Source organism: Ovis aries, chromosome X (genome assembly GCF_016772045.2).
Source record: "Ovis aries strain OAR_USU_Benz2616 breed Rambouillet chromosome X, ARS-UI_Ramb_v3.0, whole genome shotgun sequence".
Lineage (NCBI taxonomy): Eukaryota > Metazoa > Chordata > Mammalia > Artiodactyla > Bovidae > Ovis > Ovis aries.
In genome coordinates, this window is record NC_056080.1 from 29,900,259 (window position 1) to 29,926,750 (window position 26,492).

Here is a 26,492-nt window from a genome sequence, read left to right on the forward strand (position 1 = left end):
TAAAGTTGTTTCACTTCTTTATCATTCATGTGTTCACTGGAATAGCACTTTTACTTTACTTCAGGTTTTCCTTTGCATTCACAACTTGGCTAACCATTTGGTGCCAGAGGCCTAGCTTTCAGCCTGTCTCAGCTTTAGATATTATTTCATCATTAGTTTAATTATTTCTATTGAGTTTTTGGGTTAAAGTGAGACATGGGACACTTCTTTCACTTGAGCATTTAGAGGTCATTGTAAGGTTATTAATTCGCCTAATTTCAATATTGTTACATCTCGGGGAATAGGGAGGTCTGAGGAGAAGTAGAGAAATGGGGAATGGCCAGTCGGTGAAGCTGTTAGAACATATACATTTATAAGTTTGCCGTCTTATATAGGAACAATTTGTGGCACCCCAGAACAATTACAGTAGTAACACCAAAAATCACTAATCACAGATCACCTTAACAAATATAATAATAAAATTTGAAATATTTCTAGAATTACCAAAATGTGACACAGAGATACAAAGTGAGCAAATGTTAGAAAAATGGTACCAGTAGACTTGCTCTGTGCAGGGTTGCCACAAACCTTCAGTTTGTGGGGGAAACAAACAAACAAACCTAGTATCTGGAAAGCACAGTAAAATGAGGTATTCCTGGGACTTCCCTGGTTGTCCAGTGGTTAAGACTCCAAGCTCCAATGCCGGAGGCCCAGGTTTAATCTCTGGTCAGGGAACTAGATCCCACATGCTGCAGCTAAGACCCTGTGCAGCCAAACAAATAAGTGTTTAAAAAATAATAAAATGAAATATGCCCATTGTGGGATTTGTGCCTCCATGACCATAAACACTGTTTCTGCTACTCTAGCCTGTGAGTTCATTCATTTAGTCTAATCATCCCACCATATCATTGGCTCCAAGAGCATATATTAAAATATCTAGCTCTTTTTGAATGAATTATCAAGCCACGTCTATGCCATTTTGTATTAATATTTGCAGAGACGATCTTTTGTTCATCTAAATTGAGGTCTTTGTTTCTTCCTATTAAATTTCATGATAGTGATTTTTCAGCCAATTCTGACACAAGTCTGAATGCTTTTTCATTCTTCACCCTTACTCTTCCAGTTTTGTCTTTTCTGGAGACTTAACACATTAGCTTTATGATTTTTTTTAATTTATTTATTTTAATTGGAGGATAATGACTTTACAATACTGTGATGGGTTTTGCCATACATCACTATGAATCAGCCATAGGTATACATGCATCTCCTCCATCCTGAACCCACCTCCTTCCCCACTGTATCCCTCCGTGTGGTCACAGAGCACCAGCATATATATTACCATATGATTTTGTTTTTGATTCATGTAATTTTTTTTAGTTTCATAGAATTTTAAAGCTGAGGGAAGCAGTGGATTAGATGACAACAGGCTTCGCTACACCCTGCTATCCCCTTGTTTCATGCGTGAAGAAGGCAAGTGAAACTGGAGTCATTTGGCCAAGGTAGTTTGATGCAAATCCACATTATTGGACATCAGAGTCTAGATGCCTGGGCTGCCCCACTGGACCATCTCCTTCCTTATATATCTGAATAGTCAGGGCTTCAGTCTCCTCAGTCTAGTGTTCTTCTCCCTGCATCCCCCATATGTCACACCCTTCTGCTAACCTAGCAGCTCAGCCATAACACACACACACTAGTTTGTTAACAACACAATTTCTTTTCCATGTTTTCTAATTCTTTTCACAAAAATTTTGTAAAATTTTTTTAAAAATCAAAAAAGAATGCAGAGAATCAAGCCAGGTTGGTATAACTTTTTCTCAGTGAATTCATGCAAATTCCACCTAGTTGCCCTGCTTCATTTTGGGGGAAAGTGCTTATAAAGCAGGTATTTAATACTCGTTTCTGTAATTTGACAGACTTTGGCTAGGCTTTGCACTCTGAGGTGTCAAAAAGTAACTTTCTTTACTTTCAAAAGTACTCTCTGTGGGGAATTCCCTGGTGGTCCAGTGGTTGGGACTCCATGCTTTCACTGCCAGGGGCAGAGTTTTAATCCCCGGTCAGGGAACAAAGATCCCACAAGCCACCTGGTGAGGCCAAAATAAATAAATAAATTTTTTTTTTTTTTAAGTACCCTCTTTGAAAACAGAAACTATGCCTACCCCTCTTAGATTTTAGTCTTCTTTCATTATGCCTCTGCTGACTAGGAAGCAACATAAGGCATTTCTAATTGTTGTTTGAGGGTTTTTTAGTAGTACTTTCAAAATAATAGTATATATTTTTCCAAGAGTGTTTATAATTGTTTAATATTTTTAATAACCATCCAACCACGATGAGGACCTTGAATGCTTTATACTTACCACCTCCACCAGCAGTCATGTTATGGAATTTACAATTTTCATTTCCCCCTTTTCTTAAACATACAGTAATTGATACTATTTTCAGTCCATCATAAATCATATTAATTGACGTATTTATCAATTTCTGTGTCCAGTATCATTTCTTTGGTCCCAGACCTTTTATGTCCCCATTCACCACCCCCAGGATTTTCTTGCTGAGGGACAACCTTTGAAAGTTCATAGAATCTGGGGTAGTAAGCCTATTCTTTATAGGTTTCTCTTTATTGTGCCCTCTCTCTGGAGTGGATATAAAAAATCTCAGTTTTTGTAGCTACATTCCTTTTGGCCATTTTTTTGCTGCCAATCAGACCTTGGCTGCCCTGATATAAAAGTTTTTAAACTTTATATCCTTATCATTGACATTGCATAATTTTACTATAATATGCCTTAGTTTAGATTTATTTTTACTTATTCTGTTAGGTACTTGGATACAAGTCTGTCTTCAGTTCTGAAACATTCTCAGCAATTATCTCTTCAAATATTGCTTCTCTACCATTGCCTCCATCCTCTTCTAGATTTGCTATTGTCTGGATATTGGAACTTTCCAACCCACCCTCCATGCCTCTTAACTGCCATTTTATATGTTTTTAATCTGTTTGTTTCTCTGTGCTGTATCCCTGGTGAGTTTCTCAGTATCTACATTTCAAGATTTTCTCTTTAAAACAAACAAAACAAAAACATTTTAATTGTGAAATGTAAAATATGTAGAGAAAAATACATAAACCATCACTGTACAGCTTAACACATTATTATTAAAGAAGACCCATGTGGGACTTCACTGGCAGTCCAGTGATTAAGACTCCACACTTTAACTGCAAGGGGCTTGGGTTTGATCCCTGGTCAGGGAACTAAGTTTTCATATGCTGTGCAGCCAGAAAAAAGAAATATTAAAGATGAAGACCCATGTAACCTCACCCGGGTCAAAAAACAGAGAACTGCCAGGAACCCACTATGTGCCACTCCCAATCACAGCTTCTTTCCTTTCCCCTAAGGTAACACTGCCTTGGCTTTTTATTATAGCCACTTTCTTATTTTCTTTATAGTTCTAACACTTAAATGTGCAACCCTGAACACCAGAGTTAGTTTTGCATGTTTTTCATAGTTTATATGTTAATAATACAAAAGAGTGAGACTGAGTAATACAGTATGCAAACTTTGGTCCCTTTCACTCAACATTCACTTTGTGAGATTCACTGCTATTATTTCATTCTTTTTCATTACCGTATGTAATACCACCAGCAGTGTATAAGAACAATAATTTACCTGTTCTCTCTTGTCTGTTCTATGGTTTATCTCAACTACTACCTTTTTAAATCTCACTCAGTACTTTCATTTCTAGAATCTTTAATTGGTTAGTTTTCACCTGATTTTGTTTTATTTCCCTCTTTCTTTTGGTTTGTAATTCATTTTATTTTTGTGGAAATCATACCTTAATTTACCTCTTTGGCTTTTGTTTCTTTTTTTCTTTTTTGGCCATGCTACATGGCATGCGGGATCTTAGTTTCCCAACCAGGAATTGAACCTGTACCCCTGCAGTGGAAGCTCAGAGTCCTAACCTGGACCACCAGGGAAGTCTTCTAATGCACTCCTTTGAATATATTTAGCACATACTTATTTTAAAGACTTACTTCTCAGACTGGAATGAATTCTGTTCCAACTGTTAAGTTTTGTTGACTGATGTCATTTCTTCCCCTTCCACACATTTTTACTAGAAGTGATGCTTCCAAGCTAGCATATGATGTGCAGTAATATCTAATTTACTAAAAGTCTGTATATTTTAATTTAATAAAATTTTAATAGAAGTATAATTAATTTATATTTAACTTAGTTTTAAGTGTACAACATAGTGACTCAGTATTTTTATACATTACAAAATGATCACCACAATAAGTCTAGTTAGCATCTGTCACCATGCAAAATTATTATAATATATTGACTATATTCCCACTGCTGTATATTATATCCCTGTGATTGTTTATTTTTTAATTAATTTATTTATTGGCCACACCACTTGTGGGATCTTAGCTTCTCAATCAGGGATCAAACCTATACCCCCTGCACTAGAAGCATGGAGTCTTAACCACTGGACCACCAGGGATGTCCCACGCCTTGTTTATTTTATGACTGGAAGCTTGTACCTCTTAATCTCCCTCATCTCTTTCACTCATCCTCCTACCCTCTTCCCCTCTGGCAACCAACATTTTGTTCTCTGTTTCTGTGAGCCTATTTCTATTTTGTTTGTTCATTTGTTTTATTTTTTGGATTCCACATACAAGTGATACCATGCTATATTTTCTTTCTCTGACTTATTTCACTTAGCAAGTACCCTCTAGGTCCACCCATATTTTCACAGATCACGAGATGTCACCCCTTTTTATGGCTGAGTAATATTCCATTATATATTATAAAATTATCCATTGTATTCATCTATCGAGAGATATTCAGGTTGCTTTCATATCTTGGCTATTGTAAATAATGCTGCAATGAACGTGCTGGTGCATATATCTTTTCTAACTAGTGTTTTTGTTTTCTTTGAAAAATTACTCAGAAGTGGACACCAGGGCTCAAGGGTTCCCTTTTCCCCATATCCTTCACAACGCTTGTTATTTCTTGTCTTATTGATAATAGCCATTATGACAGGTGTGAGGAGATTGCATTGTGATTTTGATTTTCATTTCCCTGATGATTCATGATGTTGAGCACCTTTCCATGGGGCTATTTACTATCTATATGTCTTCTTTGGAAAAATGTCTATTTAGGTCCTCTGTCAATGTTTTAATCAGATAGTTTTTGACATTGAGGTATATGAGTTCTTTGTATATTTTGTATACTAACCCCATTTGCAAATATTCTCTCCCATTCAGTGGGCTGCCTTTTCATTTTGTCGATAGCTTCCTTCATTGTGCAAAAGCTTTTTAGTTTATCTTTGCTTTTGTTTCCCTCGCCTGAGAAGACAGTACAAAAAGAATATTGCTGAGGTCAAAGAGCATACAGCCTGTGTTTTCTTCTAGAAGTTTTATACTTTCAGATCTTGCATTTAAATTTTAAATCTGTTTGGAGCTTATTTTCATATATGGTGTGAGAAAGTAGTCTGGTTTGATTCTTTTGCATGTAGGTGTTCTGTTTTCTGAACACTATGTCTGATGTTTTAATACTGAATTTCTTCATGTATTTTGAAATTTTCCCTTCTGGTCTCATTTTCCATTAAGCCAATAGCCTGAGTCAGCAGGTAGACAACTGCTTGTTTTCCAACACCCCTACACAAGCAGGAGAGCACCACCAAGCCCCTGGCTTCAAGCACTGACACTCTTCCTGGTCTTACATGAAGCACTCTGAATTCTTTGCCTCTGCAGGAGTCAGTTCCAGCCCCTCCTGCTGCCTGACACATACAGAACAATGAACCAGAATCCTTCATGCCTGTGGCCTCAAACCCTATTTGGCTGTGCATTTCTGTTTCTGTCCACACTGATGCTATTTTCTTCTTGAGTTATCATGTGTTGTTTTGTTTTTCTCTTTTTATATTTTGCCTGTTATCCTCTGTTACGGACACAGGTGATTTTTTAAAGTGCAAACTCAACCATCTCTGTTGATAGGATTTTATCACTAAGAATGTTAACATCTCTGGGTCCCTATTTCATTGTTAGTAAAAAGGAAGTAGGACACATGATCCTTCAGTTGTTTCGAGACTTTAAACTCATATTAAACTGATTAAATTTGTCCTACTGTTGCTAGTTGGAAATTTTCCTTAGTGGTGGAAGATACTGAAACAAAATTGAGCAAGAATTACCAAAATAGAGTGAGTAGTTCTGCCTTCCCTCTGCCATCTGTGTGCCATCTTCCCCAAGCTGTGCTTCTCCCTTCCTCGTTCATCTTCTTTTTCTAAATGTTATTTCCCAAAACAAAATGCTCTTGGGGAGCTTTGATCTGATTATGAACTTGAGCATACTATGGGTTTGAGACTTCCATGTTCTGTATTTTGTCACTAGGATATAAGTTCCCTGCAGTCAGAAGACTTACCTGTCTTGTTCACCACTCTATCCCAGAGTCTGGCATATAGTAGACACTCAACAGGTATTTTTTATATACCAAATCCTATATTATGCCATTTTTGCCTATTTAAACATGAGCTCCAAAGAGGGTTCCTTATAACACCCCCATTGTGTTTTTTTAATTTATTAAGGATAATTGCTTTACCGAATTTTGTTTTCTGTCAAACCTCAACATGAATCAGCCATAGGTGTACATATGTCCCCTCCCTCTTGAACCACCCTCCCATCTCCTTCCCCTTCCCACCCCTCTAGGTTGACACAGAGCCCCTGTTTGAGTTCTATGAGACATACAGCAAATTCCCATTGGCTATCTATGTTTCCATGTTACTCTCTCCATACATCTCACCCTCTCCTCCCCTTCTCCCCGTGTCCATAAGTCTGTTCTCTATGTCTGTTCCTCCATTATTGCCTTGCAAATAAATGCTTCAAGACCATCTTTCTAGATTCCATATGTATATGTGTTAGTATATGATATTTATCTTTCTCTTTCTGACTTATTTCACTCTGTATAATAGGCTCTAGGTTCATCCATCTCATTAAAACTGACTCAAATGTGTTCCTTTTTATGGCTGAGTAATATTCCATTGTGTATATGTACCATAACTTCTTTATCCATTCATCTGTCAGTGGATATCTAAGTTGCTTCCATGTTCTAGCTATTGTAAATATTGCTGCAATGAACAATGGGATATGTGTGTCCTTTTTAGTTTTCGTTTACTCAGGACGTATGCCTAGGAGTGGGATTGCTGGGTCATATGATGGTTTTATTCCTAGTTTTTAAAGGAATCTCCATACCATCTTTCATAGGGGCTAACACCCCCCCACCCGTTGTTTTCTTTAAATGTCCCTTTTCTCATCTCTTTGATGTGATTTGTGAATTTGGTGTCAAATTTTTATTTTTTTGGAGTTTTTCATCTCTCTTGAGCCAGATATTCATTTTAGGTATAAACCTTATTTATTAGTTAACTGTTGCTGCATAACAATCCTACCACTGATGCAAGTAGCTTAAAACCATACCCATTTATTATCTTACAGTTTTCTTGGGTCAGGATTCCGTGCAAAGCTTAGCTGGATCTTCTACTCAGGGTCTAACTGGGCTGCAGTAAAGATTTAGACTGAGATTGCACAAGGTGTAGACTGAGGTTGCAGTCTCATCTGAGACTCCGTCTGTTTCTAGGTTCACTCAGGTTATTGACCAAATTTAGTTTCTTATGGTTGTAGAACTGGAGGTTTCAGTTTCTTACCAGCAATCAGCAAGAGGCTGTCCTCAGCTCCTAGAGGCCACCTGCAGTTCCTTCCTATGTGAAGACTTAACACCAACAAGGTGGGGAGAGAGTCCAGAAAACGGGTGTGATAATCTTATGCAACGTAATCACATACATATTGCCACATACATCCTGTCACCTTTGACGGGCCCTGTTGGTTAAAAGCAAGTCATAGATCCCACCTTGCTTAAAGGGAAAGGATCATGGAAGAGCATGAATAGCAGTAGTTGAGGATCATGGGGGCCTATAAACATTGTTTATGGACTTTTCTAATGTACTTTCTTAGAAAATATACTTTCTTTATATATATATATATATGTATATGTATATGTATGTATTTTAATTGGAGGCTAATTACTTTACAATATTGTATTGGCTTTGCCATACATCAACATGAATCCGCCACGGGTGTATACTTTCTGACAAATGATTGCTTTTAATTTTAATTCTCTAACTGGTTACCAAAGTATTAATGATACAGATTACATTTCAAAAATGCTTCCCCAATTCACCTCTCTGCTCCTATTGTCTTCTCTTTGCAATTAAAAATGCTGTACTTAGATTTTTGCATTTGTAATCATATATAAATTAAGTACAGTATAAATTATATAGTGTTGTGTATTACTGTAGCATACACAAAACTGTTTCCTGTGCCTAATGGTTGATTTTGAGCAATTTAAGGATAACCTAAATTTTACATAATTTTTCTCCACATGTACTGATTTTAACCATAATTGCATTGTAAGATACATCCTACATCCTAAAATAATCTACTTTATAATACTGTTCATGGCAGTAACATTCATCTCAAGGAACTTTTGAGGGAACGTATGTTTGCCTGCTATGACATTATATCAGAGCTACTTGATTATTTTTAATCTAATCTTCACATAGCCTTTTCCTTAGCTTTTCACTTTCCAGGCTGTTTGTCTAGTTTTTAGTAATTTATTTCTTTTGTCCAGTTATCATTGAACTTCTTCTTTTTACCCCTCATTTCTATTATGTTTTTCTTTGTGCATGCTCAATCACTCAGTTGTATCTGACTCTTTGCAACCCTATGAACCTTAGCCTGCTAGGCTTCTCTGTCCATTGGTTTTCCCAGGCAAGAATACTGGAGTGAGTTGCCATTTACTTCTCTAGGGGATCTTCCTGACCCAGGGATTAAACCCATGTCTCCGGCATTTCAGGTGGATTCTTTACCACTGAGCCACTGGAGAAGCCCTCTCTTTTCTATTATGTTTTTGTTTTTCTTAGAAAACCTCAGTTAGGCTTCTGTGTAGCTTTCCCAGTGGATCGTGACTTAGGATAAGGGTTGATTCATATTTGTAGTTGATGAGCTGAAGTATTGAATCTTTATATTTATGATATAATTGACAGTAACTTATTTGATCACAAGTAGACAGTCACCTTCTAACTATCATTTTAGGTTTCCATTCCTGTACTCTTTTCCCTGCCCATCTTCAAAGCATTATACCACCTTCCAGTTTATCTCCTGCCTTTGGATTCAGACTACATCTTTTGTGAATTTGGAGGTTTCTCTTATTTTTATTAATTTGTAAAGAGCTATACCAAGTATTATATCATGATACCAAAATTATATACTTATTTCAGATAAGTGTTTTTCGTATTAAACCTACTTCTTTGTTCAACAATAGAGCACTCCTGTATACTCCCGATGACCAAATTTAAAATAATTTTCTCCTGAAAGCTTGACAGTGGCTTTAAATAATGTCCTCAATAATGTTCTCAATCAGTTACCTTTAATGAAAAATCTTGATTTTCCTTTTATTACAACCACATTGCTTCCTCTGAAAAAAAATTATCTGAGCATGTAACATATTGCCCTCATCAGTGGAAAGGAGGTACACCAACATTTGATTTCCCAAAATATGAAGTTCCACTAGCTGATAGCCATAAGACCACTCCGCTAGACTTCCAGCTCAATGGCTTTTTAAAATTTGTTGTTTACTCACCTAAAACCATTGGAAACATACACATTTCTTGGTTAGGTGCCATGTAGGACCAGTGTCTTTTTGAGTGTATAAGGAGAAAGGACATCTGTATTTCCATGTAGATCTAGAACTGTGCTGTCCAGTATGGTAGCCACTAGCCACACCTGACTATTGAACACTTGAAATGTGGCTAGTCCAAATTGAAATGTGCTGTAAGTGGAAAATATATACCTGATTTCAAAGACTTAGTGAATTATATATATATAAACATATCTCAATGTTGCAATGATAATATTTTTAATATATTGAGTTAAACAAAATATATTACAATTAATCTAACCTTTTTAACTATGGTAACTAAAAAAGTTAAATTATATCTGCAACTCACATTATATTTCTGTTAACAACACTGGTCTAGAGAATCTTATGTGTTTTCTAGTCTTTGGCAACTAGTATATCTGAATTGTTTGCTTCCAAAGGATGTTTCAGAGTTGAATTGTCTCCAAAAGCAAAAAATGTACTTAGTTCTCCTTAATAGTCCTACTCCCTACCTAAGTATATAATATATCAAAGTTAGGAAGTGTATTCTTTGAGGAGAGGCATTGGGTTAGGGTTCCTTGTCAGGTGTTTACTAAATTGTCGTTGTCCCACTTTTAAAATCTGGTTCTATCTTCACAGAGATGTCGAATCAGTTCCTCAAATAATTTTCATAGCTGAAAATTCACTGTATAAAAAGAGCGACTGGTGTTTTGCCAGCTTTTCAGTAGAATATAGTGACTTGTTCTCATAGCAGCCATGAATGGTAGAATGTATTAATAGCAACATGTTCAGCGTCTAGTTTGTTTACATCCTGAAAACTGATGGCAAGAAGGGATGACCATTTGCAATTCTATTTACTAGGGGTAGAGAGGCAAGCAACGTATAAAAAAAATTATGTTTCCTATACTTAACTATATTATCTGATGTTTCGGTTTGGAGCGACTCTATCAAGTAATTTACATTAATAATCTATATGGAAAAAAAACACGGAAGATGAACAAATGTGTATGAATGAAACATAAGAACCAAAAAACCTTTTTTGGAACTCCTAGTGGTTTGTGCTAATACTTCTTTTGGCCTCAGAATATATTTTTTTTTAAAAAAACAGCTTTATGGAGATGTTCTTCCCATATCACACAATTCACTCTTTTAAAGTGTATGATTCAGTGGTTTTTAGTATGTTCACAGAGTTTTGCAGTCATCACCACAGTCTAAATTGAGAACATTTTTATTTCCCCAAAGACTAACTCTATCACTTCAACCCTAGGCAAGCACTAATCAACTCTTTGTGCCTATGGATGTGTGTATTGTGGACATTTCATATAAATTGAGTTATACAATATGTGATCTTTCATTTAGCATAATGTTTTCAACACTCACGCATGTTGTAGCAGAATTTCATGTTTTTTCATGGTCAAATAATTTTCCAGTGTGTAGGTTTACTACATTTATCCATACATCGGACAATGGAATTTGGCTGATATGCTTTTTTAACACCTAACTAGTGAAACTAATATTTACATTCAGTAATAACTTTCCTGTATACTTCCTGTGTTAAGCCTCCTTGTAATTTCTTTAGGTAACTATTATTATAGTCATTACCCTTATATAGGCGAATAAATGGAGTCTTGGAAAGCCCAACTAATTTACCTAAAATTATGTATCTATTAAAAAATAGAATTCAGCCTTAAACCCGGTTCATCTGACTACAAATTGTATGTTTTCTTCCTTATTGCCACAGCCATGCATTCCCCCTCCACTCTATCCGTTGGTGATTTTGTTATAAAGAATCATTATTTTTTATATTAATTTTTATTGGAGTATAATTGCTTTACAATGCTGTGTTAGTTTCTGCTGTATAGCAAGGTTAATCAGTTATACGTATAGCCGCTCTTTTAAAAATGTCCTTCTCATTTAGGTCACCACAGAGCATTGAGTAGAGTTCCCTGTGCTATACAGTTAGGTCCTCATTAGTTATCTAAGAATAATTACTTTGCAGTTAGCCTTTTGCTGACTATTTTTGTATGTGGCTGCTAGATTTAATATACTGTTTAATTTGGGAAATGGGCTTAAAAAACTTTCAGGGTTCAGTTCAGTTCAATTCAGTCGCTCAGTCGTGTCCAACTCTTTGCGACCCCATGAATCGCAGCACGCCAGGCCTCCCTGTCCATCACCATCTCCCGGAGTCCACTCAGACTCATGTCCATTGAGTCCGTGATGCCATCCAGCCATCTCATCCTCTGTCGTCCCCTTCTCCTCCTGCCCCCAATCCCTCCCAGCATCAGAGTCTTTCCCAATGAGTCAACTCTTCGCATAACATTTCCCAATAACGCTGTGGCTACAATGGGAATGTATTCCGGGTGATAATATACCTTTGTCATTTAGCAACAGAACAATTGTACAAGAAACAGATTGCTCACCACAGTGATGTCCATCTATGGGAACAGGTCCAAGATCTACTGGAGGGCTCGCTTCTCTGCCTCATGAAAAATTTCTACAATGACTTAGATAAAACCATGTTTATATTGAAAGACCTGGTTTATGACGTTTGTAGAAGTCCCAAAGTTGAAATTTTGGAATCGTATCCATCTGGTAGAATCATACACAGAGAATATGCTCAATAAGAACTTTATATACTGATAACATATTTAATATATTCTCTCTTGGATTCCTTATTTCCCATAGGGTTCAGTAGCTATAGCTGGTGCTGTTATTCGCTGGCTTAGAGACAATCTTGGAATTATAAAAAGCTCTGAGGAAATTGGTGAGTATGTTCTAACAAAGGGCTGGAATCTAAATAATGAAAATTGTAAATATTTTACCCTTGCAGTCTGTTAATGCTTTGCCCTGTATTTGACATTAAACTATATGGATCCCTATTATGAGTTTGATATATATATAAAAGACTCTTTGTGAAGATTTATAAAACAACAAATTGACATAATTAGTGGTGCTTATTCATAAATAGGCACGGTAGGGCATAAAAATTACCCAAGTGTAAAATTGAACACCGAAGATTGCCAGAATCTGCAGTTAAATTTATCTGATAAGAAAGAGCTTTAACTCTTATTAGAGTGAGAATTAAAACTCCAGTACCCGTAATTTAAGTATTACTATGGCTATTTTCAAGCGATAGGTAATTATTTTGAACTCCCTACCCACTTTCCTTCTGCTTGTTTCATTTCACCTGAAGGTGAGACAATCAGGGACACATTTCTGATTAGGAATGCAGTGAAGGCCACTTCTTCATTTGCTAGTCAGCAACCTTAAAAATAGTGGAAATGGGGACTTCCCTGATGGTCCAGTAGTTAAGAATCCGCCTGCCAATGCAGGGGACACAGGATCAATCCTTGGTCCAGGAACTAAGATCCCACATGCCGTGGGGCATCTAAGCCCCTACACCACTCCTACTGAGGCCACATGCCCTAGAGTTCGTGATCTACAAAAAAAGAAGCCACTGCGATGAGAAACCTGTGCCCCATGTCTAGAGAGCAGCTCCCACTCATTACAACTAGAGAAAGCTTGTGCACAGCAACAAAGACCCAGCACATCAGAAAATAAATATTTTTTTAAAAAATAGTGGAAAAAAATAGTGGAAATGAACTACAATACCTTAACAAAACTAATCCAATTCCTTTCATTCTTGGATTGGGTTATATATATATATATATTTTTTAATTTTTATTTTTACTTTATTTTACTTTACAATACTGTATTGGTTTTGCCATACATTGACATGGATCCACCACGGGTGTACATGCAGACTGGGTTATATTTTGTGGAGAAATTTGCTTTTGTTGCTCCTCGTATTCTGCTACAATTAGCAACATTTTGCTGTACTGCATATTAGGAAACCAAAAGTCCTGTCCTAATTTTTTAAACATGTGTGCTTATTTTTGGAAAGAAGTAGTATATATTGGAATGATTTTTTTTGTGTGTGTGTTTTTTGTTTTTGTTTTTGTTGTTTGTTTTCAACATTAGAAAAACTTGCTAAAGAAGTAGGTACTTCTTATGGCTGCTATTTCGTCCCAGCATTTTCGGGGCTGTATGCACCTTATTGGGAGCCTAGTGCAAGAGGGTAAGAATTGAAAATAAGGTATGCTTTTGTCAGTCTTGATTTATTTACTATATTAGCTAAGAACTTATTGGTTAATAGTTTTCTATTTTCAAATGATTTTGAAGTATGGAGGAAACCTTTTATACTTGGGAAGTATAATTTTAGAAGTTGGGAATTCCCTGGCTATCCAGTGGCTAGGATTCCACACTTCTACTGCAGGGGGCATGGATTCGATCCCTGGTTGAGGAACTAAGATACTGCACTGCGTGCCCCTTGGCATGACATAAACAAGAACTCCAGGGACTTCCCTGGTGGCTCAGTGGCTGGAACTCTGCCCTCCCTCCCAGTTCAGGGCACCTGGGTTCTAGATCCCACCTGGCACAACTAAGACCTGGTTCAGCCAAATCAATAAATAAATATTAGAAAAAATTCCATGAAGTTATGTCATCTGACAATAAGCCCCGGCTATATTCCTATTCATGTTAGTATTATTATCTTTTATCAAGGCACCTGTAAGTTATATATCAAAAGGCCATCATCTAGATGAGTATTGATTTTGTTTTATATTATTGTCATCTATTCAGATAGATCATGAACTTTTTCATATTTGGATGCAACATTGTAGACTGTAAGGATTTTGCCAGCTACTTAATGTTTGTGTCCAGTTTTGGCTTTTTAATGTCTTTTCCCCCCCATACACTTCTATGTACCAAATTCAACCTTTCCACATTTAGAACATTCCCGATTAATGACTCATTTATTCTGCTCTAATCTTAAAAATCTTTGTGTATATTTTTAGGATCATCTGTGGGCTCACTCAGTTCACCAATAAATGCCATATTGCTTTTGCTGCATTAGAAGCTGTTTGTTTCCAAACTCGAGAGGTAATCAATATGGGCCTTTTTCCTGTACTTAATCCACCTTTATTATTCCTATACAAATTATATTATATATTTATATATGCCAGAAATTTATGAAAATTTTATAAGCTTGTTCTTGTTGTTCAATCACTAAGTCATGTCCGACTCTTTGTGACCCCATGGACTGCAGCACGCCAGGCTTCCCTATCCTTCACCATCTCCAGAGTTTGCTCAAACTCATGTCCATTGAGTCAGTGATGCCATCCAACCATCTCATCCTCTGCCGCCCCCTTCTGCTCTTGCCTTCAATCTTCCCAGCATAATCAAAAAATTAAGCCTGGGGACTTTCCCTAGCAGTCCAGTGATTAAGACTTCATGTTTCCACTGCAGTGGGCCTGGGTTCCATCCCAGGTCAGGGAACTAAGATCCTATGGGCTGCACAGTAAGGCCAAAAGAAAAAAAAAATTTAATGAAGCCTGCCTAAACAGTAATGTAATAAATGCAAGTTTGTTTTCTTTTCCCAGCTGTCATTACTCTCTAAGTTCCTGTTAGCTGCTGGGCATTGGGCATTTTACAGTTGAGGGGATGTTGAGCAACACATATTAGGTAAAGGATTTGAATAGTAGCACAAACATAGACACCATGGCAGGAAATCAGGGTGCAAAATAGAGTTGTCTGGCTTGCCTGGATATAGAGGTGAGTGCAGAGGAGTGGTAAGAGAAAAGGTTATAAGTGAATAAGTGAAGTCGCTCAGTCGTGTCTGACCATTTGCAATCCCATGGACTGTAGCTTACCAGGCTTCTCCATCCATGGAATTTTCCAGGCAAGAGTACTGGAGTGGGTTGCCATTTCCTTCTCCAGGGGATCTTCCTGACCCAGGGATTGAACCCAGGTCTCCCACATTGCAGGCAGATGCTTTACCGTCTGAGCCACCAGGGAAGTTCCCCAGAGAAAAGGTTGGTGGTAACCAAATCAAGGAGGACCTAGAAGAAATCTCTTTTTTTCTTCTGTAGGCTTTGGGGAGCTTTTGTGTGTTTTTAAGTAGAAGATGACTATTTTCTGGATATTACTGTGTGGTACTTTGATGATGTTCATTGCATTTTTTTTTTTTTCAGATTTTGGACGCCATGAACCGCGACTGTGGAATTCCACTCAGCCATTTGCAGGTAGACGGTGGAATGACCAACAACAAAATCCTTATGCAGTTACAAGCAGACATTCTGTATATTCCAGTAGGTCAGTAAGCCCTCATTCCTTCAAACCCCAAGAGTCATGTTTTTCTGGAGAACTGATTTTTCAGGCATATGTCACTGCTAAGAGAGTGATGTTGTTCGCTCCCCTCAGTGAAGCCATCCATGCCCGAGACAACTGCCCTGGGAGCTGCCATGGCTGCAGGGGCTGCAGAAGGGGTTGGCGTCTGGAGTCTGGAGCCTGAGGACTTGTCGGCTGTCACAATGGAGCGATTTGAACCTCAGATCAACGCTGAGGGTACTTTTATTTATTTTTTTAATTGAAGTGGAGTTGATTTCTAACACAATGTTGTGTTAGTTCCAGCAGTACAGCAAAGTGATTCAGTTATATATACTATGTTTTTCAGATTCTTTTCCCATATAGGTGATTACATAATATTGAGTATAGTTCCCTGTGCTCTACAGTTATCTTTTTCAGTGAGGGTACTCGTAAAGACTGAAGATTGGTGTACTGTGAAAAGGGAGAGAGAGTTTGGTGGTTTAGTCACAAATCAAGAAATGAAATAAGATTGCAAATGCGAAGGTAATTTCATATTCAGCTGCTAAACATATTTGGCTTCATATCTGAATGAATGTGAATAAGAGAAATAGTTCCCTATTTAAAAAAAAAACAAATTTCTATAATCACTTTTTTACCATTCACTTCTACTGTTTATAGTCTCTTCATGTACGAGGATAACACTGCCACATTATCAGTTTTATTAATAGCCTGTTAGTGTAACCTTTGCTGACAGTGACAAGGGAGATATATAGACCACTGACCCATTGTGTCTGCATTAGGTCATCTTTAGTGCCAATGACCAGTTTTAGGACAGGATTTACTTGGCTAAGGACCATTCTGGTAACTTTTAAGCACAGCAGGGCTCGCCTGACAAAATCAGCAACAATTTAAATCAATGAGCATTAAATATTTGACTCACTGTTGTAACAAACAAAACTAAGCCACAAGCCAGACCAATAGACTATAGCCCGCCAGGCTCCTCTGTCCGTGAACTATTCCAGGCAAGAATACTGGAGTGGGTTGTCAGTTCCTCCTCCAGGGGATCTTCCAGACCCAGGGATCAAATCCGTGTCTCTTGCATCTCCTGCATTGGCAGGCAGATTCTTTACCACTGTGCTACCTGGGAAGCCCCAATACCTGTAATTAAGTTTGTGTACAAAAGTCAGGTTTTATGTATTCAATTTGGTTTTAAACCTTTTTAAAAAGCTGTGTATTAAATGGCATCATAGAGTCCAAAAGACTGTTCTATACATCTCTGTCTCTTTTGCTGTCTCTCATACAGGGTTATGTTGATGTATGGCAAAACCAATACAATATTGTAAAGTAATTAGCCTCCAATTAAAATTAATAAATTTATATGTAAAAAAATGGCATCATAGTGGATTTTGTGGTGGTTCAGATGGTAAAGAATCTGCCTGCAATGAGGGACACCTGGGTTTGATCCCTGGGCTGGGAAGATCCCCTGGAGAAGGGAACAGCTACACACTCCAGTATTCTTGCCTGGAGAATTCCATGGACAGAGGAGCCTGGCAGGCTACAGTGCATGGGGTCACAAAGAGTCAGACACAACTGAGCGACTTTCACTTTCCAAGGTCCTCTGCCCTCCTCCAAAGAGAAAACAGATCAAATAGGATTCTCCTTTATAATTCATCACCACCTGCTTATGAATGACCTGGTCTTAGCAGATAGCCTGTCTCCGCATCTCCTTTCATTTTGCAGAGCAGGCTAAATTTCCCCCCAACTTCCACACAAGCTTCTCTCTGCAGTCACTGGCAGTCTTTGGCAACCATACCGGGATCTGAGTCCTGGTAAAGCTCCATGTCAGTTAAATACAGTGTAACAAGCGTCAGTTTAATAAGTGAAACAATTTATCAAGAATGATGAGTGAATATAAGTATAGTACTTAGAACATCTTAGTAAACTGTCTTTCTTTTTTAAAAAACTTTTTATTTTGTATTGGAGTATAGTAACTAACAGTTGTTATTGATAGTTTCAGGTATACAGCAAAGTGACTCAGCCATACATGTGAAAGTGAAAGTCACTCAGTCGTGGCCAACTCTTTGCGACCACATGGACTGTACATGTACAGTTCATGGAATTCTCCAGGCCAGAATACTGGAGTGGGTAGCCGTTCCCTTCTCCAGGGGATCTTCCCAACCCAGGGATCAAACCCAGGTCTCCCACATTGCAGGTGGATTCTTTATCATCTGAGCCACCAGGGAAGTCCAGTAATACTGGAGTGGGTGGCCTATCCCTTCTTCAGTGGATCTTCCCAGTCCAGGAATCGAACTGGGGTCTCCTGGTAGATTATTAATCGAACTGGGGTCTCCTGGTAGATTATTCCATACATGTACATGGATCCATTCTCCCCCAGACTCCCCTCCCAGCCAGTCTGCCACATAACATTGAGTAAACTGCCTTTCTTATGTATGGTTTTCCTACCTTCTATTTCTAGAAAGTGAAATTCGTTATTCTACATGGAAGAAAGCTGTGATGAAATCAATGGGTTGGGTTACAACTCAGTCTTCAGAAAGTGGTAAAAATGTTTTTATTGTTATTGCCACTTTGTCCTAGTATGTTAAATAGCTTCTTTAAGTATCTGTTTATACTTAGCAAGGCTGCTCTGAAGAATAGCATTATCATAATGCTCATAGTTTTTAACATTTTGAAAACACTTTAAAGTTCTAAACATAAAATGTAAATTATCAGATTGATATATGTGCTTAACTCTGTCCTGCCATACCTTTCCTTATTAGTTTATTTCTGGTACTTCGATTGATAACTTAGTTTTCTAAAAGTAAAAGTATTTCTAGTTTCTTCCTAATGAAAAAAAAAAATCAACTAAACTTTTTTTATCCTCTTCGTGACTGACTTTGCCTTTTTGGGGGGCTGTCTTCATGACCTGAACTGACTAAAAGCTATATTGATTTCAGAATACATTTCATTACTTCCTAGACTGCTCCCAAGTCCTTAGTGAGTGTATGTTGCAAGAATTCATTGAAATCAGAGGAAGAAAAGTACCAAACATAGTAAATTAGAAATGTCATAATTGGGAAATGCTCTTGGCAGAAATTAGAGAATTTTTGCTTTTAATCACTTAGATGGGAAGGTATCTACCATAAATAAAATATTTAGTTGTAAACAGCTCTGAGCTGCCTTTAATATTGAAACAGCCTTTAACATACCTTTAATGTGGCTTGATATTGTAATCCTTTGCTAAATATAAGATTTGGAATTTAATGAATGAAACAATGGCCAATAATATTTTGAAGCATATAATTTAAGAGAGAAGAGTTTATAAATGAAATATAGCCTGCCTTCCAACCCCAAAGTGAGTATAGAACCACTTTTTAAAAAAATTATTTATTTATTGGCTGCACCAGTGCTTAGTTGCAGCATGGGAGATCTAGTTCCCTGTCTAGGGGTCAAACCCGGGCTCCCTTCATTAGAAGCCCAGAGTCTTAGCCACTGGATCACCAGGGAAGTCCCAAGAACCACTTTTAATGTATCTAGCTTTTCAGAGAAGCTTCTGGGATCATCCTGTTTCTACTTGAAGCTTTTGTTTATTCTCCTAAATAAGCTTTAGGCTTAATATCCATTGTCTTTAAATCCTTTGTTCTGAGACCCACCTTTCTTTCTAAGATGGTGACAAAGCCTTTCTTGCTAAGACTGTTTGCAGTTTTGAGACCTTTTATAGTTAAACTTCTCAATCATAGGTATTCTTTGTAGCACAGTGCTAGTTGCTTTGAAGGACGCAGCAGCTGTGCACCCTGATTTATTTTCTGGTTACCCTCAATTAAAAGCTGATGAAAATGAGTTCTCTGATTTTGTTGACTAGTTGTATTTTTTTAAATGGCACGGAAACTTCCCTGGCAGTCCAGTGGTTGAGACTCCACACTTCCAATGCATGGGGCACAGGTTCATCTCTGGTCAGTGAACAAGATCCCGCATGCTCCCAAAAAATAAATAAATAAAATGTATTTTATTTATTTTATGGCCAAAAAAAGATTAGATGGCCAAATAAATAAATAAAATGGCACAATTCAACCTGTTCCCCTCCCTTGCCATATCCGCCTCCATGTCGATGCCACACATACTTCTTCCTTACTTGCAGTTGAGGATACAATTTTGATCGCCAAGTTCCCACAAAGCCAATTGATCATTTTCTGTTTGCTTTACCTTACTGTCAGGGAACTTAAAATGCCAAGAAAAAGTGGATAAAAGAAAATTACATGATTTTTTTGTTTCTGCCTTCAGAATTGATGATAAAATAATTTGATTTTTTGAGAGCTTTCGATTTTCCAAACTTGGTGTTTGTTTCAGTTAGGCTGCAGTGTATTTAAGGCAAAGTGTGAAAACAATTTGTAGCAGATTTATGAAAAGCACTCATGTACAACATTTTGAGAGTCTCTAAAACTGTATAATGATCCAGATAACAATATTCAATCAATTAGTGAAATGCTGATTGTTCCTCAAGCAATGTAAGCTATGTAATAATAGTACAGATAGAATCCTATTTCGATGATCTCATAAATCTATTCAAATTGCTACCTGGCCTCTTATCCTCTTTAAATAGTTTTAATTTATGGGAAGAATATTATGTTAGCTTAATTTCCAAAGCATATTGCCAATTTTGAAGCATTCATATTTATTTTCTTGTTTGTAACTATATTTGAATGGACTGTAAAGAATTTTTAACATGCATTTAATATGTTTAAAATATAGGAATGATTGAGGATTTAATATTTTTTGGAGAGAGCTTATGATAAATAATGACTTCATGACTTTGTACTCCAAACCCACCAAAATAACATTTTTTTCCAAAAAGTGTTAAATGTTCAAGATACATAATGTTTAAATTCAAGAAAAGCCTATGTCTGTATCTCTCTAGCTATTCTTTAAAGGAAATGTTTTCAGTCAGGTTAGAAAATATCAAAACAATTGTGTTCTCAGACAATATTTTAAAATATAGATTAATACAGTTTAGTTTTTAAATTATATAGTAACATTAATTTTCAGATCATTTTGTTATACCAACTGTGTGTAAAAAAGAAAATGAAACCAATAGGGTTTGAAATTTATTTTCAAGCTAATGAGTTGGACTAATATAACTCTTCTCTGATAGCCAAAGGATCTATAATTTTAATCTGGATGGGGAATGGGATTGCTCACTTAGTATCTTTTGGGGAAGAACCAAGAAAGCTAAAATCAGCAGCCTCCCAAAAAGAAAGTTCTCCTTCAGCTTTCTTTGGCTTTGCCAGTGGAAGGTTTATGTTGGTCTATATGCTCTATGTTCTTGCTATTTGTGGCATGCTATCTGTATTGTTTGTTAACTGTCATAAGCCCTCAATTTTGATTCTGGTTTTGATTTAAAGTAATAACTCTTTGCTAGCTTTTATGAATATACTATTTTTATAACTTTTTTTTGCTATCATGTGATTCTTAACACAAATATTGTAATTATGTGTCTTTCTTTTGGTTTGCTTGACTGGAATTCCCTCCTACTCGGATGACAACAGGTGACCCTAGTATCTTCTGTAGTCTACCCTTGGGCTTTTTTATAGTGAGTAGCGTGGTAATGTTAATCGGAGCAAGGTACCTCTCAGGTCAGTTCCTCTTTAAATTAGACAATTATATGAGTTAGCATTAATGTCTTTGTGTATAAATGAACAGAAAGTTTTCAGTATTTTTCCTTCTTCCTGTTCTTAGGAACCTGGAAAATCTATTAAAGGACTAGTTAATAGACTATTTAATTCAGAATTAAGGACTGTGACTCTGCTTTTATTCTCTTTGATTTTTAGTAGATGATTTTCTTTGAGGGGCTACATTCTGCTGGCAAGTGCAGCAGTAAGCACAAGTACTACTGTTCATGCTTAAATGAAAGGATGTTCAGAGTGGTAGATGAAATGTATAGTATTTGAAATCAATTGAACTGTCTTTCAAATGTACCTAAGTTGTTTTTCATACTTATGAAAATCTGCTACAGAAGTCTTAATATTTCAATCCTGGTAAGACTTTTGGCCAGAGTATGTTAGCAGAGTTTCTGTAAAACTCTAAACCTGGGGAAAAGTTATCGTCACTTTTATTTTAGTTAAGAGAATACATTGGTGAACTGAAATTTTTTAAAAATTATTGCTGAAATAAATTGGTGAAATTCAAACTGAATTATTATTTTCACATATTCTGAATATTCTTATAAAAGTAAAATTGCTCAGTACATTATAAAACTCACTGCATAACCAGCATTAATTTAAATATAATAATCATTTTTGGAAGTTGTTGCTAATGATAGTTCAGTTTTTCTTCAAATTAGTGGCCTAAATGGAAATGACGTATTTCATATGTTGCCAAGAAAGTGAAACACTTAAAAAATCTTCTTAATTAGGGAGTTGAATTATTTCTCTTAATTAATTACAAGATGACCTGGGTTTAAAATGTAAAAATTTTTTATTGATATGGGAGAACATCTGTTTTTAGAAGTCTGACAAGCATTAATCAGATTGGCATCATCACTAAAGCACTATATATAAATATGGAATGAAAAGTTATTTACATTAGCAGAGAGGGAATAAAAATTATCTACATTAATAGAACATTAAATTATCTTTTAAATCATGATAAAATTTCAGTTATGTGCATGAGAATTTAAAATTAGATTTACCATTTTCTGTATTCTTCATGTTTATAATAAATTTGTTCAAATATTTTTCTTCCATAATACCCATTCCTTATGTTGGTATTAGTGCTTTATACACTAAAAAAGGCTTCTGTATTCATAAATCTGTACAGAATTAGCAGATGCTTATTTTCTTTCTGCTTCTCAGGAATGTTTGGTGGAAGAGTCTGATTATTCCCCAGAAGAACTGTAATTTAAATTTTTAAAAATTCTGTTTTAGGAAAAGTTCTATTTTTTTCTTTATCCTGAGGTTTTTTTGTTTTTGTTTTTTTTTTGTTGTTTTTTGGCTGCATTATGTTGGTCTGGAAAAGGAAAGAAAATAGCATTGCAGCTGAATGTTTTCATTGATATTTTTTTCCCTTCTGTTTCCCTTTGATACCAGTACAGAATGAAAAAGCTTGGTCTTTGAAAAAATAGGATATATAACATATCTCTAAGCTGAAGGATACAGTAAATGTCCAAATTCCTAGACTTCCAAAATAGATATGATTGCCATCTTTAGGATCTCTCTTGGTAACATATGCTGAGATTTGAGAAAAATTGGAATGACTTGTCTTGGTAAACAGTTAGCAGTAGTGTTCATTTGCTAATTTTGAAATTGGCCCAGTTGTATTTGTTGCATTTTACCTGTGAAGCAATATTTAGGAACCATATGGAATTTCTAGCTCAGTAATTATTGAATCATCTTCATTGCTTTAACTCCTAAATTGCATGTATATTATTATTGACATATATGATTTTTGTCCCATTTTAGGTATGCCGTAAATACTACCAACTCATGGATTCCAAAGATGCGAGCTCTTTACCTATGGAGAGAGTCCAGTGATTCTGTCTCTTAATGTGATGACACTATTCATAGACTGATTTTATTTATAAGCCACTTGCTGCATGATCCTCCAAGTAGACCTGTGGCTTGAAATAAAGAAAATGCAGCAGAAAGAATGCTATAGAAACATTTGGTGTGTTTTTTAACAGCACTAGTTAAGATTGGACCAGCCACCTTTGGGGCTGACCCCCTCTTTTGCAATCATTTCCTGCCTCATTCCCTGTAAGATCTAAGAAGAATTCAGATCCTGTTCATTGGAATTTTTTTATCACATATATTCAAACTCTGATGGGCCAGGATTTGATTCCTGCACTACACACACTTCATTAAGGGGCTATTACTAATCGGCTAAAAATCTGTGATTTTTTGTTTGCTTCTTTTTAACAGACTCCCCTACCCAAAGTCCTCTTTTCTGCTTATTAGGGAGACCACAACATCTTCACTAAATGCTTAAATGGAAGCCTCTACTAAATTCTTAATATAGAAATTTAGTACCCTCATTCCTTAGGCATTTTTCTAAAAAGTATTTGCCAAAACTGAAAATTCTTCATGTATTTTACATGGTCTCACTAATTATACTGAATTGCTGCTATCTGGATCTTATAGGGAAGGACACTTTCCTTTTTTTTTTTCGTTCATCTCTCTTTTTTATATTTTTTACATTGTGTATAACATACATGCCTCTATATTTTGTATAATGAGGGTAGCCCATTTATAAATTAAGAGTACATGTCTCACTAATTACACTGAGTTTCTGTCAGGATCTTATAGGGAAGAACACTTCCTTTTCTTTTCATCTCTCCTTTTTATATTTCTTACTTTGTATGTGTAACATACATGCGTTTATATTTTATATACTGAGGGTAGCCCATTTATAAATTAAGAACACATTGTATTCAGTAGATTCTAATGGGGCTGGTCTTAAGTGGACCACTATGTGTATAAATATTTTGGGGAAAACAGCTGTATACATTTTTGGGCAATGGTTATACATATTATTTACCAGGAGAGGCTTTCTTGAAGAGCCAACATTTAAAATTTAAGTATATGTTCTATGTGAATAAAAGAAAATGTACTTTATTGTGACTATAATTTCTTATACCATACTTTTATATGCTAAAAAAAAACCTGTGGAATAGTATAGCATATATTGTTTTCAAATACAAGCACTGAGTCCATATAAAGTTTGCTTTTCCTTTGACATATATTTAGATCTATTTAGGATCCTTTTGAGGGGATATCAAAAAAAGTTTACAAACTTAAGTAGAAAAAAAAAAGCCAAGAATCTCTTTCCATCTAAGTGTGTTGTAAATGGCTGATAGGCAATTAAAATTTCTATTTGAGATGACAAGTAGTTATCTCTGCTTATGGACATATTATTAATACAACAGAAAAATGGTTTAATTGATAGAAAAAGCTTCCAGTAAACCCAAGAATTTCCTTCTCGCTGTACCCACAACCAAGAAATTCTCAAAAAATTTAATGTGAGGCATTATAACAACTTACCTAATCTAGCTTCTCAATGTCAATTTTAAAATAATCTTAAGATTAATTTTTTTACTACAAACAAGAAAATACTGCCTCCTAATTATTTTCTTCAGTAATGAAAATGGAAAAATATTTATATATATTAATATAAAAGGTTTTGTTTTGTTTGGAATGAATGGTAGCTTGCGTTTTCAGTTCTGATTATGCTGTTTGTAAATTATTGAATCTTCTGGGTTTTATTGGTGCAGCTGCCACTTTAGTGACATAAATGTTATAGAAAGGTACTATGAAATTATTACTTTGTGGCAAGGACACTTTTAAACATCGTTTGTTTCTACAAAGGTAGTTTGAGTTAATGTAAATAACTGTGAAAAGCATTGTTCCAATAATTTTAAGATTACATTAATTTTCTATAAATTGTGATATTTATAAATGTTTGAAATGATACACGTTGATATTTAATGATAAATTTACTTAAAATAAATTGACCCTCATTCTTACTTGCATTTCTCATTTCCAGACTAGAACTTAGATCAAAGTTAATTGAGAAAGATGGTTCAGGAAACGTTCAGCTCAGCTGTTAGCCCTTGATAAGGCACACACTGAAGAATTAACCAACAGTTGAAGAAGCAGTTTCTGGGATGATGAGCACCTTACTTGTTCTGTCAAAAAAGACTACATTGTCCCATCTCAGCATCCAGAAAATGCCCCGGTGAGGTCAGCAGCTGTTCTCAATAGGGTCTTGCAGTCATGGCTAACCATGACTTACTGGTTCCACTCTATGCTTCACTTCCTCTCTGTCTGGGTGAGTTGGTGGAGTCAAATACGCCATTATTTTCTGAACTCAATCACCAACACCTCAATCTTTTGTTCTCCAGGTAATCAGTAACATAAATAATCCATTTTTGCTTCTGTAATAATATCTTAGAATTTTTTTTTTAGTGTGTTTCTTTTAAAATGCCTAAGTCTCAGTTGTTTGGCTTATAGGTATTTTGTATCCTGTGGGAATGAAGAATGATTGCAATTTAGGAGGAACCATGAGACAAAAGATGTCATATCACAGAAACTATAACAGCAATGGTAGTCAAGTAGGTAGTTTTTACCTCATAGTGTCTAATCATAAAGAGAAGTGCAAAAATTACTATTTTTATAGCTTTAATAAGGTATAATTGATATATAGAAAACTGTACATATTTAATGTATCTACTTTGATGAGCTTGGACTTAATGCATACACCCATTATCCCATCACCAAAATCAAGGTTATAAACATACCAGTCACCTCCAAAAATTTCCTTGTGTCCCTTTGCTTTGTGTTTGTATGTTTAAGAATGCTTAACATGAAATCTACCCTCTTAAATTTTTAAATGCACAATAGCATATTGTTAACTATGGCACTAAAAGTTGTACAGCAGTCTCTAGGACTTAATCATCTTGTGTAACTAACTTCATACCCATTGAACAATTCCCCATTTCCCCTCTCACCCCACCCCCTGCTAACCACCAATATCCTATTTCTGTTTGACTTTTTAAGATTCAACACATAAAGTAAGATTACACAATATTTCTTTTTGTGTCCAGTTTATTTCACTTAGCATAAGGTATTACAGGTACATTGATGTTGCAAACAGTAGAATTTCCTTCTTTTTAAGGCTGAT

At 36.0% G+C, this 26,492-nt stretch overlaps 1 protein-coding gene across 10 annotated transcripts in view; it reads left to right on the forward strand.

Moving 5' to 3' along the window:
- The window catches only part of GK (glycerol kinase), a 77,530-nt gene extending 51,132 nt beyond the window's left edge, over positions 1–26,398 (forward strand). For 4 of the 10 annotated variants that reach the window (XM_060407859.1, XM_060407860.1, XM_060407861.1 and 1 more), the window contains 7 exons: positions 12,363–12,441; positions 13,659–13,755; positions 14,534–14,618; positions 15,710–15,830; positions 15,939–16,082; positions 18,301–18,381; positions 21,365–26,398. In XM_060407859.1, the coding sequence (XP_060263842.1) occupies positions 12,363–12,441; positions 13,659–13,755; positions 14,534–14,618; positions 15,710–15,830; positions 15,939–16,082; positions 18,301–18,381; positions 21,365–21,489 (732 nt within the window). In that variant the 3' untranslated portion in view covers positions 21,490–26,398. The remainder of the gene's footprint in view (positions 1–12,362; positions 12,442–13,658; positions 13,756–14,533; positions 14,619–15,709; positions 15,831–15,938; positions 16,083–18,300; positions 18,382–21,364) is intronic. The other 6 variants (XM_012106441.5, XM_012106442.5, XM_004021983.6 and 3 more) reach the window with 2 other exon arrangements.
- The last annotated feature ends 94 nt before the right edge of the window (positions 26,399–26,492 follow it).